The sequence below is a fragment of the Fusarium pseudograminearum genome, chromosome 3 (genome assembly GCF_000303195.2).
Source record: "Fusarium pseudograminearum CS3096 chromosome 3, whole genome shotgun sequence".
Taxonomy (NCBI): Eukaryota; Fungi; Ascomycota; class Sordariomycetes; order Hypocreales; family Nectriaceae; genus Fusarium; species Fusarium pseudograminearum.
The window spans coordinates 3,942,395-3,957,412 of NC_031953.1; the positions used below are offsets into that span (position 1 = coordinate 3,942,395).

General features: G+C 49.4%; 5 protein-coding genes across 5 annotated transcripts; 3 read left to right on the plus strand and 2 right to left on the minus strand.

Moving 5' to 3' along the window:
* Positions 1–81: 81 nt before the first annotated feature.
* On the minus strand, positions 82–2,871 carry FPSE_03000 (uncharacterized protein; the record flags this gene model as incomplete). Its single annotated transcript, XM_009256119.1, has 2 exons — positions 82–183; positions 235–2,871. The coding sequence occupies 2 exons, from the start codon at positions 2,869–2,871 to the stop codon at positions 82–84; spliced, it is 2,739 nt and encodes a 912-aa protein (XP_009254394.1).
* Positions 2,872–7,213: 4,342 nt separating this feature from the next.
* FPSE_02999 (uncharacterized protein) lies at positions 7,214–9,050 on the plus strand (the record flags this gene model as incomplete). Its single annotated transcript, XM_009256118.1, has 4 exons — positions 7,214–7,376; positions 7,447–7,606; positions 7,662–8,161; positions 8,212–9,050. 4 exons carry the CDS (start codon positions 7,214–7,216, stop codon positions 9,048–9,050), a joined length of 1,662 nt encoding a protein of 553 aa, XP_009254393.1.
* A 786-nt stretch (positions 9,051–9,836) lies between these two features.
* FPSE_02998 (uncharacterized protein) lies at positions 9,837–12,464 on the plus strand (the record flags this gene model as incomplete). Its single annotated transcript, XM_009256117.1, has 1 exon — positions 9,837–12,464. The coding sequence occupies one exon, from the start codon at positions 9,837–9,839 to the stop codon at positions 12,462–12,464; it is 2,628 nt and encodes an 875-aa protein (XP_009254392.1).
* A 361-nt stretch (positions 12,465–12,825) lies between these two features.
* On the minus strand, positions 12,826–13,765 carry FPSE_02997 (uncharacterized protein; the record flags this gene model as incomplete). The annotated part of the gene is made up of 2 exons (XM_009256116.1): positions 12,826–13,441; positions 13,488–13,765. 2 exons carry the CDS (start codon positions 13,763–13,765, stop codon positions 12,826–12,828), a joined length of 894 nt encoding a protein of 297 aa, XP_009254391.1.
* Positions 13,766–14,324: 559 nt separating this feature from the next.
* On the plus strand, positions 14,325–14,759 carry FPSE_02996 (uncharacterized protein; the record flags this gene model as incomplete). Its single annotated transcript, XM_009256115.1, has 1 exon — positions 14,325–14,759. One exon carries the CDS (start codon positions 14,325–14,327, stop codon positions 14,757–14,759), a length of 435 nt encoding a protein of 144 aa, XP_009254390.1.
* Positions 14,760–15,018: the final 259 nt, after the last annotated feature.

Consider the following 15,018-nt stretch of genomic DNA (forward strand, 5'->3'; position numbering starts at 1 on the left):
CGCCTAAATAAAAACTGTTCATATACTCATCCCTTGGAGAAGCTTCTAACGCTTTACAAACTCCATCTCATGCATAATCGCTCATAGCCCGTTATCCGCCTTGAACTTGTCCCAGCTCTCATTGAGAGTGCTAAACACCAACCCCGCAATTAACCTCACCTCAGTACTTGCGTCTTGAGGAAGCTGTGAAACATTAGCATAGATCGCTGCAGAGTGATATAAGAGTTTGCCTACCTTGTCAGGATGGGTCTTCGCAATCGCCTTCATGTAAGAAATCTTAACCTTGTTGTTCATGACCAGCTCGTGCAAGCCAACCTTCTTCCACCCACTGTTCTCCCACAACACGTTATCAAGACTGGCGATGAGAGCACGTATGTTGTCTCGCTTTCCATCGCGCCAGGCAGCTACCTTGGCGTCAACCTTCTCTGAGAGAACAAACTTCTCGTCATCCTCCTTGGCCGCAGCCTCGTTTGCCTCACGAAGACGAGTGACAGCTTCAGAGCTCTTTTGAGATGCAAGACTAGCTGTAGCCGTGGGTCTTGGTCGAGGCTTGGCAGCTGATGGCTTAGGTGTAGGCTTGGGCTTGGGCGCCAAAGTGTTTTGGCATCGCTGTCGACCCTTAATAGCGTTCGATCCACCAACGCCACTCTGGACACACAGTTGCCAGACCGCGCTCGCGTCGGCCCACTTCTCCATCTGCTCAAGAGCCTCGGCCTTCCTGCTCAAGGCCTTGCCATAGAGATCGTTCAAGTCTCGGTTCTCATCAATGCCACTCTCGTTCTTGACAGCCACCACTTCTCCTTGGCCATTGCCAGGTCCGATAAGCTTGAGCGCTGTATCAGCATCCTCAACAGCCTGTTTTGGTTCTCCGGTCTTCAAGGCAGTCAAGGCCCGATTGCATAGAAGGAGGATGGCCAGGGGATGTGTTGGTGGAACAGCCGATAGTGAAGATGAATACGATGAGTGAGCAGAAGCATAGTCACCTCGCTTAAAGTGAGCCGTGCCTTGGAGCCGGTGCTGTGTTGACGTTTGCAAGGCAACAGGGCTAATAGAAGGTATCTCTCGAGTTGGTCGTGGCGTAGGTCTTGAGACAGGAGGTGAAGGTCGCTTGGCCTGTGTCGTTGGTCGAGGGGATGGCTGGGCTGATCTTGTAGGTAGAGATTGAGATGGTTTGAATTCTTGTGAGTTAAAGAGCAGATCGGGCTCCGGTTCAGCTGGCTTTGGTGTTGGTACTGGTGAAGGGGCTTGTGAGGGCGTCTTGTTTCGCCTGTTAGGACTTCTATAAGTCGAGAGGCTGTCATCATCTGCGGCCAGGCGGTTGAGTCGTGATTTCGAATCGAATGCCGATGTAGGAGGTGGTGCTTGCTGTTGCCATCGAGGAGCAGGGCTCGAACGGCTACCAACAGAATGGGCAGGTGACTGTCCCCTTGACGGCTGAGGAGTCTCCCTCTGCTCGGTAGGCCGACTATTAGTACGGCGAGGTTGGGGGCGGCCACCGGCCTCAAGCATCATGGCTTCGTCTGTAGCATCTGCTCGTGCCTTTCCTTGCGCCTTTGAGGATTGCTGCTGTTGCGCTTCCCGCATCCACTTAGGTTGGCTTGGGTCGCCGCCGCCTTCTTGCTGTAAATCAGCAACAGCCTGCTGCATCTTCTTCTGTCCAGTCTTCCAAAGTGAGTTGGCTGTCTTGAACAAACTGTTGCCCACAGCAGCCGCTGTCTTGGCCAAGTCCTGGTCTCCAGCCGCTGGTGACCTGCTGTCGCTTCTAGGGGGCCGACTTCCTGGGGGTCGGCTTCCTGGCCTACTAGAACTGGCCGAGGAGGTCTTTCCTTGGGCCTGTTCCTTGGATTTGCGGTGCGCTTCGTCCAAAAGCCAGTTGACTGCGGCTTGCGCATTGTAACCATCACCACTTTCAACCAGGGCACGTCGGGCATCATCAGCAGAGAATCCATAGTCCACAAGCTGGGCCACCGCCTTGTCAAAAGGATCCTTGTTGACTCTGGGTTTTCGCTCAACAAACTGCACTCGTACTGGCGGAGCCTCATCATCTGATGAGCTTGAATCTTCATCCTCAATGGGCTTTCCTGGTTCGGCGCGGGGTTGGCTTGCCTCCTGCTTGCGTCGCACTTCATCGACAGGGCGACCAAGATCACCCAAGAAGTCGTCGTCATCGGCCTGCTGAGTATGGGCCGCAGGAGCAGCAGCGGGCTTCAACTCGCTCAAGCCAAATGGATCGTCGTCTTCAACTCCAAATCCACCTCCATTTGAGCCACCCCCACTAGTCTTCCACGCGTTCGGATCGCTCAAGTTGATCGGCGGCGCAGATGGGGCTGCGTTCGCGGGGGTCGATCGATGCGATTCGGGAGGTGGGTAGTGGCTCGCATTGTCAACCTTGGTGTCCTTGTTGAAGGCAGCAAAGAGGTCGTCGTCGTCGTCGTTGGACTTTTGCGTGTTGGATACAGGTGGCGGTTGCAGTGCAGGGCTATGACTGGCCGATGCGCCTCTGCTTCCAAGCGCGTCCCAAAATTGACCATTGCCAAACTGGGCCTCCTGTTGTTTCCTCCTCTCCTCCTCCTTTTGACGCTTCTCAGCTTCGAGTTGCGCCTGTCGCTCAGCCAAAGTGAGGTTCTGCTTCGCCTTTGCGGGTCCAAAATTCATCAAATTGCTAAAACTGTCCTGCGATGGCTTCGCTTGTGCCGGTGCTGTCTTGGAAACCAAGGAACCGGAACCCTGTGTGGACAGAGGCGTGTTGCGTCCAGAAGCCAAAGGAGATGGTGTTGGTCGCATTGACGCAAAGGTTGGATTCATTACTGGCGGCTTCGGTTGGCCACCAGTTGGCTTTGCAGACCAATCGAGGCTTGAGAGGTCGTCCATCGTGAAGAGAGCTGGTATGTTATTGCAGATAGTCAATCATAGTAGGATAAGGTGAGTAGGAGTTGCCTGTTATCGCAACTGTGAGCTACTACCCCATCAGGGGCCGCATTCGGGTGTGGGGTTGTGGCTGTGTAATGCTAGGTAAGTTTGGTCTGCGTGAAGGTAGTTCTGTGGCTTCTCCATCACATGATTGCAGCATATGTACAACTTGGAATATTGGGAGAGTAAATGCTTATATCTGCAAAGGTATGTCTGAATATTGAAGTTATAGAGAAGTTGGAAGCAATTAAATTCCTTCGACTTGGCTTTTCAGTATCGGCATTCAATAAAAGGGACGAAATGAGACATGATGGAAAGAGGACGGCATGTTTTAGACATCAGCCATGCCTATCATCAAAAACACTGATGCTTGCTTAAGATCCACAAGTTCGAATTGATGTTACTGTTGCCTCTGGACATTCAAATACGAGGGAAAACGAGTCGTTTAAAGTGATATGAGCTGACTTGTTAATTTCGTCTTGTTCTGCCAACGTTTCCTGGGTCTAAAATTTGTTCACCAGCGGAAGTTATTCCGATTGCTTCATGCGCGGAAGCAACATCCATAGAACACGAGGACGATAAATCTACTCACTAATGCTTATTTCGCTTCTGATTTTTCGTCGTTATAAGTCAAGTCCATGGATCGCGTTCAACTAGACATAGTATTTACTGATGGGTTGATGAGCGATGACTTACACTCTACCCGTGAGTTTACCCTATACTTGATGTGAAACCGCGCACGGATTTCTTCACGATCAAGACAGAAACAAACTACGTGGGCTTCCGTGTTTGCATCCATAGTTACTTGGTAAAGCACAGTCTTTGTTCTGGTTTAAGAGTTGCTGGATCAAAGCGCATTCGTCCTGATTACTCCACTGCAATATCGGATGGGCGAACGTGCGTCTGGCAAATGACTTATACACAGATCGGTCATTATCCCATTTTGGTGCAACATACATATATCATTTGTAAAAAGACCTGTCATTAATCCAACAACTTTGTTCCAACTGCATCGGCTTCCGATTGTGTGTCACAATGTTTCGTGATGAAACAGATCGCGTGCTCTTCTGACATATAAACGCTGCGCCTATACTCTGCAGGGCACTTATGATCCGATTTTTAAATTGAAGGTCGCGGATATTATAGCAGCAAATAATATAGAAGTAAGTAAACAATAAGGGCCGAGAATAGTCTAGATTCTTCAGTCTTGTCGCAAATGTGCGGTTTGTGGTGGTATTAAGAGAAACGTGTCCATTGTTGCAACTACACCATACTACCTGCACGGCGTCTCAGTCTTGACCTGAGAAGAAGGTGTAGAGAATTCGATACAACTTTATCAACGTCATCGTCACGTTAGACCGATATTGGTTGCGTCAATTAGCAAATAATTCATGGCAAGGGAGATTAAACAGAGTTGGATCTGCACTGGAGCGTTGAAAAGCGCTTGGGTGGATGAACCCTCAGGGTTTCAACGGCAACGACCGAAATCTCTCATCTTGCAATACTATGCGGAAGTAAAGAAATGCGACGAAAAAGTCCAGAGTATTGCTTTGGAACAAGGGAAACTCTGTTTGGTTCTTAACTGTTTGATATATACATGGGCTGGGCTCCCTTTTCTTTCTACGTGCCTATTCTGGTTAACTCCAGAGTGAGGTCATTAGGTGCCTCTCGGCCACTAAAAGCATCAACGCCACTGAACTGTGATAGGGGGGCTCAGGTGACAGTGAGGGCCGGACGCTTTCTGATTGGACTAGACAGCAAGTGAAACCCGTTTCAGGCATCCCGGTCTACCTTTAGCAACCCCTGGATTATATTGGATCTTGTCAGTAATCGGTTTATGCATGGCAAATAAACGTCTGGGGATAATCAAGTTAAAACCTTTCCGGAAACACTTTAACGAAACCGAAAGATGAGGATGTGCAGTCGGTTCCTGACGATCTTGCCGACCGCTAGAGAAGAACAGTCAGGAGGTTTCATTCAATACCACTTTGAAAAAGCGCCCCTTTGTCTCTCCCTTTGTGTTGTGCCCAAGGAGGCGGCTTGGCTTAGACCCTTGCTTAACACAATACAGATCAAATACAGCCAGCCACTCAAACATGGAAATTCAAAAGGCAGGTCAAAGGAAATGCGTCATTGCCCAGCCGCACGGACAATGACCATCTAGCAATCCCTAGCCTTCTGTTTAGTGCGTCTGGTGGTAGAATGCCATACAAAGGAGATTTTGGGACCATCCCGAGTTATGCAAAGTTGGGCTGGTGGAGTCTGCGCGACTATGAAAGGCGCAGGAATCCAATCATCGTTTACCTACATGTCAACCAATTTCATAACTAAAAGTGAAGATCTGTAGATGCCAATCTGGAGACATGGGCTTCCGAAAGGGATTGACAGGAGAAATGATGGAAGCCCAGACCTTCTGGCGCCGTTTACGAGCCGTATACGGACGTTGATTCGGTAGTTCGCAAACCGGCATCACCCAGGATAACATTGAAGATCTTTATTCAACTCCCTCGACTCGACGAGAAGCCATGTGCCTGGTACCTGCATGCAGCACGTTCCTCGTTCCATGGCCAAGGTATTCGCAACATACTAGTCGCCCCTACAGGCGCTTGGAGTATCCCATGTCATCCAATGGGGCTCGGAATATTCTGGGTTCTTGGCTCGGTATCACCACTTTAACACCCCTGAGGGTTGAAGTTTGACCCTTGGAACCGATGCAATTTTGGCTGCGACATAGCAAAACGTTCCCCTCTCAGAGGGTAATTGGTCCGGCCGGACCAGACTTGACTGCCAAGATGAACTGCCCCAGTAGGCTGGTCAGTCAGTACGAGGAGGATTGGTCTCTGCTTTTTTTGTCTGTCAATGCGGGCCTAACACGATCTACTAGTGGCATGGACATCCCGATGACCCTTTCTGTTCATTCCCTATTCTCCATCTTTTTCACATCTCGTCTGTCTATCATCATTCCTTTTCGGTTGCTTTTATTACTGATTGATTCATTCTTTACTGAAGTTCGGGCTGGCTCTGCTTCACATTCATTTTTCTCGCCTTCTATATCTTCGCCTTTCGACGTACCAGTTCTGCTGTACTTACACTCATTATTTGCACACAAGCCACCAACAACGTTCTTTTGCGAATCCGCCCGTTCGACTTTCATTCTTTCTATCATTCAAATCTGCTATTCTGCTTTCTGTTGTAAAAGCCGTCAAGCTCGATAAACGAAATCTCACCATCTGAGGGCTTGCGACCGTTGATCGTCGATATAGACTTCCAACGGTTTCTGGAACTCTATCAACGAGGCTTCCCAACCGCGTTGCATCGAAAACGGCTTTTCATTTAAATTATCGACATCATTCATCGTCACTGCCGATACTCAATCTGGTTCAGTTAAATTGAATTTCTGTCAGGAAACCTCCCGAACCGTCAACCACTTAACACACTGAGACACGTCGACCGACTGTACGGTTGTTGGGCGCCTCGGTAAACCGGAAGCGGCACTATTGGACAAGGCATTCTTCTTTTTCCTCACTCTCAAAGGTCCCCTTTTTATTTAAAAAAGACCCGTGGCTCAATCCGGAATCGTGGCAGTGACGCTCGACGTTGGAAGATCTAAACCACGCGTTGGAATCTAAGGGTCTCAGATTCTTAGCGGGGTTGGCCAGAGTGTGCGACTGTCATCGAGCAATAAAGGCATTCCCAGCCATTGCAGCTTTTGGTTTCAATATTTTCCCCTTTGACCCCTTCGTTTCTTTTTTCGGATCAATTATCGATCGATAAGGTTTCGAGAGTTACAGAAACTCATAGACTTGATTGAAAGTCTACTACTACGACGACGGTGAGTTACAACTTGTCCAATCACTTACACCGATACCCTGCCATCACTTGGATGGAACTCGGCCACCATCACCTGAATTTGAGACTGGACTTTCCAAATCGAACAAGTATCGTTCTACAACTCAATCGTCTCTCAAACGATGAGTTTCCAGAAATAAACTTTCTCAATTTCATGTGTTGGCAACCGTCATGTCCAGCAGGTACCCGTTGCCAACTGGCTTCCCGAACAAGCCCCTCCTTCCGTCTGATGCCTCAACCATGCACTTGCTCCTTTTGCTTGTGAATCACAAGCATTCGTGCCTTCCTTCTATATAACTTCCCTCGGCACATTGGCTTCTCTTTACATCACACTCCTTAAGCATTATCTTTGCCGTTGATTTCTAACATTGTACAGATCGCATTGTCGCATCGTCCACTCCTTTAAACCAAAACCTTCTCAAGGTCAAATTTCAAACCTCTGGGCAAAATCATCATGATGCTCAAATCTATCGCCGCGGTTTCCGCGGGTCTCGTCGGCAGCGCTCATGCCTTCTGGCGTATGGAGTGTCCTGGCCGGGTTGGACTCGCGCGTCTTGATCCTATCATCGACCCTGGCACAGTTTCAAAGCACGTCCATTCAATTCACGGATCATCTGGTTAGTGTCACTGCCTTTATGGCACAGGGAAGCCGTATACTTTACCAAAGCATATCTAACAACTGCACAGGATTCGCTGATACTGTTACTACTGAACAACTTCTTGGAGCTGATTGTACTTCATGCCGAGTGACACAAGACAAGTCTTCTTACTGGCATCCTGCACTATATTTCGAAGATTCCGACACCGGAAAGTTCGAACTCGTTCCTCAAGTGGGCGGTATGCTTGCGTAAGTAATCTAGCTGATTCCCTGTTGTTTTCTTAGACCTGCTAACACCATCAAGTTACTACCTCCTTTTTGGAGACAACATTACCGCTTTCCCACCTGATTTCAGAATGCTGTCTGGCTCAAACGATCGACGAACATACTCCTTCGGTGATCCAAGCAAACCAGACCCTGAGAAGTCCCAGTGGGAGGCTCTTGGCCAGACTACGCAAAGTGATCTGGCTGAGCGTGCGCTTGGTTTCAACTGCCTTAACTACGATAAGACCCCTGAAGGCACTCTTTACCGCCACTATATGCCCGACAAGAGCTACCTCGATGCGAACTGTAAGGATGGAATTCGTCTCGAGCTCATGTTCCCGTCTTGCTGGAAGGGCGGTGATGCAGTCGACAGTGAAAACCACAAAGACCATGTTGCATTCCCTGATCTTGTCATGACCGGCACGTGCCCTAAGGACTATCCTGTTCGACTACCCAGTCTCATGTATGAGGTGATCTGGAACACCGCCGCTTTTACCGACCGAAACGGCCGATTTGTCTTTGCCAACGGCGACACTACTGGTATGTGGAAGCCCATGTTTCACAGCAATGAGATACTGACCCATTTACAGGTTACGGATACCACGGAGATTTCGTTATGGGCTGGGAGGAAGACTTCCTTCAAGAGGCTGTCAACACCTGTACCAGTGAGACTGGAAGGATTGAAGATTGCCCCCTCTTCAACGTTGTCAGCGAAGAGAAGGCCAAGACTTGTGAAATGAAGGTTCCCAGCATTTTGGAAAACGAGGACTGCAAGGGCCCCTTGAAGGCGCTCCCTGGCGGCAATGGACACTCTTCTGGAGAGAAGCCTGATCCTTCCGGTCTCAACCCTGCACCCACTCTGACCTACGCTCCTGGCCAAAGACCATCGAACTCTGCCTCGCCTCTTCCAGGTCAGATCTTCAAGGTGTCGTCAGTTTATGAAGCTCCCGCTCCTGGACCCAGCTCCGCCAACACAGAGAAACCTGCACCCATCTTCTCCAAGATCTCTATCCCCGCTGCGCCAGCCCTCCTTCCGATACCTACCATTGAGGCTGTCGCAGACGTTGGCGTGGTTGCAATCGAGTCTACCCCCTCCGTTGAGGCTCAGGTCCCTACAACCACCCCTGCGCCCGAGTTCGTGCCAGTTACGAACACCAAGAGCTTTTACAGCACACAGTATATCACTAACGGTAACCTTGTGAGCAAGATCCTCTGGGAAGAGGAAGTGGTTTATGTGACCGACATCAAAGAGGAGGTGGTTTATGTGACCGTTACATCAACTGCCATTGCTACACCTTCAGTAGGACCAGTCCCAGCGGCTGCTCCTCCAGTTGCAGCCCCTCCAGTTGCGGCTCCTCCAGTGGCGGCTCCCGCAAGACGGAGACGTCGTGGTGCTCACCTTCACGGTCATGGACGCCCTCATTTTTAAACCATCTGGAGTAGAAGATTAGGGAGTCGTAAAGATAAATGACAAAAAAATATTTCGTTCTATTGTCTGGCTGGTTCCAGGTGTTCGCATGGTATGCATGGTTGGTTGGAAGAGGAGCATTTGGTTGCAACGGTTTTTTCTTTTTTTTCACTTCGCAGGGGACGATGATCGCCCAAGACTTTGGGAACATGTGAGCTTTAAGGAGAAACTACCTGATACAAACAAAATAAAGGAATGACGAATGATCATAAAATGAGTTACCCCGTCCGTACTGGAGAACAAGTCTCCCTAGTGATTGCGTATTTCCCATAGTCTCAGTTTTGAGATGCATGGTTGATCCATACGTCGTCCAGACTTGAAACCAACCTTCAAGTAGAAGATACTTGTATCTATCTATCGGAAAATATCTTATGGAAACGGGATCTACGGCGAGTTTTTCATGTTTCCTCAAGCCATATCGTTCAAGTTGATCTATTAAAACTACGAAGCTGGTCTCTTGGTTTGGAGTGGCTGGAATGGGTAACACACAGCAACACATTCCTCATGATATTGAAGTGAGACTCTTGAAATAACCTCCAACACAATTATCAAGTATGAACTCATTAATCAAGATGAAAGTGGGCGTAATCCGAACGAAGGGTCTTTCCTTCATTTGGCCCCTGCTATATCTCATCTTGTCTGTCCTCCTGAAGCTTCGTGGACTGAATTTGTTCACTCTTGAAACTTAACGAACACTGCTGATAGCTGAAGATATTTTGAGATTCAGCTAAGGCAGTGTAAATAATCATGGACTTTTCAACTATCTTACGCAGAGAAGTGCGTGGTGCAGGCGGGCTTGGTCTCGGATGGATCCTTGCCTTTTCTATCGGCGGCGCAATTCTCCTTTTTGCTGCCATTGGATTCCTTCTTACTTGGCGCATCAAGTCTCGAGATAAAACTGATGCAACTACGATATATCAAGTATCAGAGAGTGTCGAGGACCATCGGCGATCCATCTTCAGCAAGCGTCTTGTCAAGCGAAAGTACAACGGTTCGAGATCTCTCAGTCGTCTATCCCTCTCCCTACCACCAGTGCTACCACCTCTTCCGACATACAACAGCTTTACCTTCTTCGGCGGAAACAACAAACGAGGTCGATCGAGTAGTTGGATAGAGGAGGACAAGTTTCATGGACCGAGAGTTAGCAGAAGTCGTAGAGACAGTCTGTTCAGTAGAGATGGATGGCTAGGAAGAGCACCAACCATTCCGACTCTTATGACAGACGACGATTTGGAAAAGGCACAAGAAGCGCAGGAGATGGAACAAGGTATCCATGGGCAGAAGAGACACAGTGTTGAGACTCTGAAGCCAAGCAAGACAGCACCCGATTTGCCTCTTCAGGAGGAATACATACAGATCAGTCCCGTGCGAGCTCCGTCAAGAGCCCGTGTAAGAGCTTCGGTGACGGATACCGATCTTCGAGACATTCTTCGGAGCACAGAACTACGACTTCGAGATGGAACGAGCCGATCACCCAGCAAGAACTCCCGAAGCTCACCAACAAAACGGTCGCCACAAAAGATCTCGTCTCTGAGAAGCACCCCTCACAAGAACTCGCCCACAAAGACTCCCCATAGCCACAGGACCACATCATCTCTCGACTCGACCAACACAACTGGGACAGTACGCATCTGTCGGGTACCACCAAGTCCGAGTAAAAGAGCTACCATTCACACAATACCGATGGATGCGCAGAGTCGACAGGTTTCTGTCAGCTCTATTGGTAGTGCTGCCAACAGCTTGTTAGCAGAGGCAGCGCAAGAGCTTATCCTACCAGGAGGACTCTCAAGCCCAAGCCGCTTGAGAGGACGTCAGTGGGAGCCCCAAGAGAACGCATTTGCTCCAACCAATGATCCACCGAAAGAAATTGTTAAGGATGACAGTCCTGACAGGCGGGCATCACAAGAGAGTGAAGCTTCTAGTTCCCTATCAACACTATATAGCGCCAACGAGTCCGAAGATAAAGATCAGCGCGATCCATTCATCGAGAAGAAAGCTCTCAGAGGGCTTAGCTCGGACAGCAGAGGGTCACTGTTTGGTCCACGGATGTCGCACAGAAGGGTCAGAAATCTGAGTATCTCAATCCCAGGTGGACAAACAATCTTCAATACCCAGGGACGCGGACAAGGACAAGGGCAACTACGATCTTCGTTTGTAAGCACACAAGCTGTCGGCGGACCTCCGATTTCTTCATACCTACAGCCACCACCAGAGCGATTCCATCGTGACGGCAGTCTCCACGCTCGCGATCAAGAGGGCATCGCTTTGGCATTCCCTGCTAGTAACTCTTTTACCAGCATTCTGACACCTTCTGTGACCACTGAGGGAGACAGCACTTTGTCTTTTGGTAACAGAATGAGTGAGAGTCCCAAACCTGATGTCCCTGAGCGTATGAGGCCAGCGTTGCAGGACAACAGACACAGCGTGGTGACAATGCCGAGTCCATCGACTATGAACTCTTCACCATTTGATGAGCAGGATATGCTGTCGCTGTTGATGAGCACAGGCTCGAAAAGAACTCTCCCTGAGCCGCCGAGGCACATTGCCCAGGTCGATCACATCATGATGCCTAAACCGGTCTCGCCAATGCCCAGACAAGAATTTTCGGCGCATTTGCGACAGATGTCTTCGACAGCGAATACTATATATCGCGATGAACTACCCGTGGATGATCCCAGCGTTCTCTCTACGGGATCGCCGCTCCGCCGCTCAACCTCGCGTTCCAAGAAGGACATGCCAACTCTTCCCCCTCCACCAACTGTACCAAGTGTGGGGTCCCTCGGTAACTCCATCATGGAACTCAGAAGGATGAACAGCATGGTTAGTTCGTACAGTGGTCAATCATTAGGGTCCTCCACCAACGAGCCCGACTCGCCAACGCTGCCGATGTTGAACTTGACGAGCAGCTTCTCGAGAAGGCACACGAGTCCCGCCACACCCAGGGGAAGTACATCAGGCCGCCAGAACTATCTCAACCTCGGAAGCCCCAACAAGAATTCCTCAGGATCAGTTGCAACGCCCATGCCCAACCGTCCACTTCCATCCAGCCGTAGCGCTCGCTCCAACTTGGGTGTCGAGATTCGAGAAGATGATATCGAAGAGGGCAAAGAGAACCAGGAACCGACGCCTGTGTCGAGTGGACTTCGAGAGACGCGCAAAAATGTCAATGTCAATGTGGGACGAGATAGTCGGGATCTAAGCCGAGGGTCAAGCAAATCTAAGCTGGGAACTGTGAGCGAGTTAATCGCTGATAGTAAGCGGGAAATCAGACGCAAGAGCGTTGAGTCGGTGGGATTGTACGACAAAGATGGATTTCTTAATAGCTCTCCTGATGCATCAGGGCGAGAGACAAAGGGACGATGTCTACGCATGTAGATCCTTTGCCCCTATTTTATTTTGTTGTTTTCTTTGTCGGGTCGGTTCAGGTCATGTAATATCACCAAGTCAATGTACGCATTTGTTTTCCCCCTGAATTTGAAGTGAAGGGCTTCTGGGAATTGGATTTTATCGAATTGGATGATATGTAGGTAGGTAGGTAGTTTAGAAGCTCGTTGGATACATATAACCTTCGGACGTAATCTTAATAAAAAGAGATCGTAGTTATAGTCATCATTGTTTTCAATAGATGCCTGCTTGACAGGATTGGGCTATCATACTGTAACTCATAACGCATTTATTCTTGCCCTTTTATTCCTTAACGCCCTATGGTACTCTAGTGAAATGTATGTTTGTTTTACTACTCCACGCGAGGTCGCTTATTCTCAGGATCATCAGCTGCTTGACTCTCAGTTGAACCAGCACCCTCAGCCTCATCACGATCTCGTACTCTTCCTGCACCCTCACCCAACTCCTCTTCTTGGTCCTCGGCGCCCTGGCCGATCCAGTTACCGTTCTCATCGAAATACTCATGCAAGTTATCAGCTGTGATCCAACCGCCGCTTCCGGGCATAGGAGGTGGTAGTCCACCATTGCTAGCACCGCGCATAACACCCGTGAAACCCTCGATAGCTTGATGCTCCTCGCTGCCCTCGAAAACGATGCGGTCGTAGTCATCCTCGTCGTCCTCATCTTCGTTGGGATCAGGGTGAAGATCTGAGCAGGCGGCCATGGCTTCGTATAGTTGCTTAGCAGCACCGCCCTCAGAGTCGGATTTGGGAGGGATGATGGTGAGATCTACAGTGTTGAAATCGTCGTCCTCGGCGCCGCCGTCGGAGAACTCAAGTTGCATCCATACCGCTTGGGTGCGCTCGGCGTCTGTTTCGGGGCCGAGTTGCTTGATCGCGTGAATTGATATCGAGGGGTAAGGAATTGAGACACCAGCCCCAACTTTGTTGCTGAATAGAGTCAAGGCCCTGGTGACGTTAGTTTAAGAAATCGCGAAGAAGTTAATTGGCTTACTCAGAGTTCACGAAAACATCTATAGTTTGTTCCACGAGCTCCTCGACATCGCCGTTGATGCTGTCCCCTTCGGGAGCACTTGGCTTCTCACTTGAATCCGCAGGAAATAAAGCTAGAATACCGCATTGCGACTTGGGAATCCATGCCTTTGCGCCCTGGAGATGGTAGTGAAGAACAGGGGTTCCACCGATGAAGCTCTCTGGTGTTGTAGTCTGATACTCAGCGAGGGGCGTGTAATCGCCGGTCTGAGGAGGTGTACGAATTGTCGTGGGTAGCATTGTGAAGACTTTCTGGTATAAGAGCTTGGGGTTGTTTGGAGGGGTTCGACAGGCAGCGCAAGAAAATGTACAGTATGAGATGAGAGAGCTTTATCGGACGCAAGGCTTATCGATAGTGGCCTTATCGCTAAGAAGCCTGAGGTCAGTTGTCGTTCTGCCAACTGCGCCACAGCTATCCAAAGGTCACTGATTGGCTTAACCTGACTTCAGCATGTTCGTGTCACACGCCAGTTGGGCTCGCACTTACATCTACCTAGTATCTCATCAATACCGACTTTTTCATTCTATTTACGACATAAATTCTAGCTGGATCTCATTCAAATAACACGACCTTAACCGTGTTTCTGAGACCGTAGTCGAATAATACCGATGCCATCAGAGACATATCGTCACCAACCATGCACGATAACAAGCGTATACTTTTCCCCAAGGTAACTCACAGTGAATCTGGCTAATAGTGCATCCAGGAACTCATCCCCTGTTGGAACAAGTGCCCCTCACAGTTTCACCATTTGTGTCTCTTCCTACAGCAACAACATTATCATACAACTACAAGACAATGCCTTCCAACATTCCCCCTTCATCACTAGGCGTGGAAGCCGCATCAGACAACCCCGCAGGCCAAGTCAAGCCCAAATACGTGGTGTCGGGATCAGGCCACGCAGCGCATCCAGAGGACATCGTCGCCTCTTGCCGTGCGCTCTCAGCTTATGTGACCAAGATGCAGGAAGACGCAGATCGTGAGCTCAGAGAGTTTGATGAGAGGATCAAGGCGCGTGAACTCGCCGAGAAGAGGAGAGTCGCGCCAGGTTGGCTCGACAGCGAGATGCACATCCTTGAGCCCGAGAAGAGTACACCGGTGCAGCAGCAAGGTACTGGAAATGTACCCGAGAGTCAGGATGCCCAGAATGCCCAGAATGCCCAGAACGGAAACGCGACCACAGACCAGGGTGCGGAGTTGGACAGAGCATTCGGTGGAATGGAGTTGAAATGAGCCATTCGGCGTGGATGTTTACGAATCATGATTAACAAGCACAGGGCCACAAATATCTTGGTAGTTGTGCTGTGAGCTAACTGGTGCTCTGAAAAATCTTTTTCTTTTTTTATTATTACAAGGTCGATTGATACCTGAGCAGTTCACTTCAAGGCGTTCAGGTGGCCGAAAGCAGGAAAGTTACCACCCTATTAGAACACAATTATTGCTACACTTTTGCAGGAGCTAGCTAGATTACATTTGAGAAACTTTCGACCTC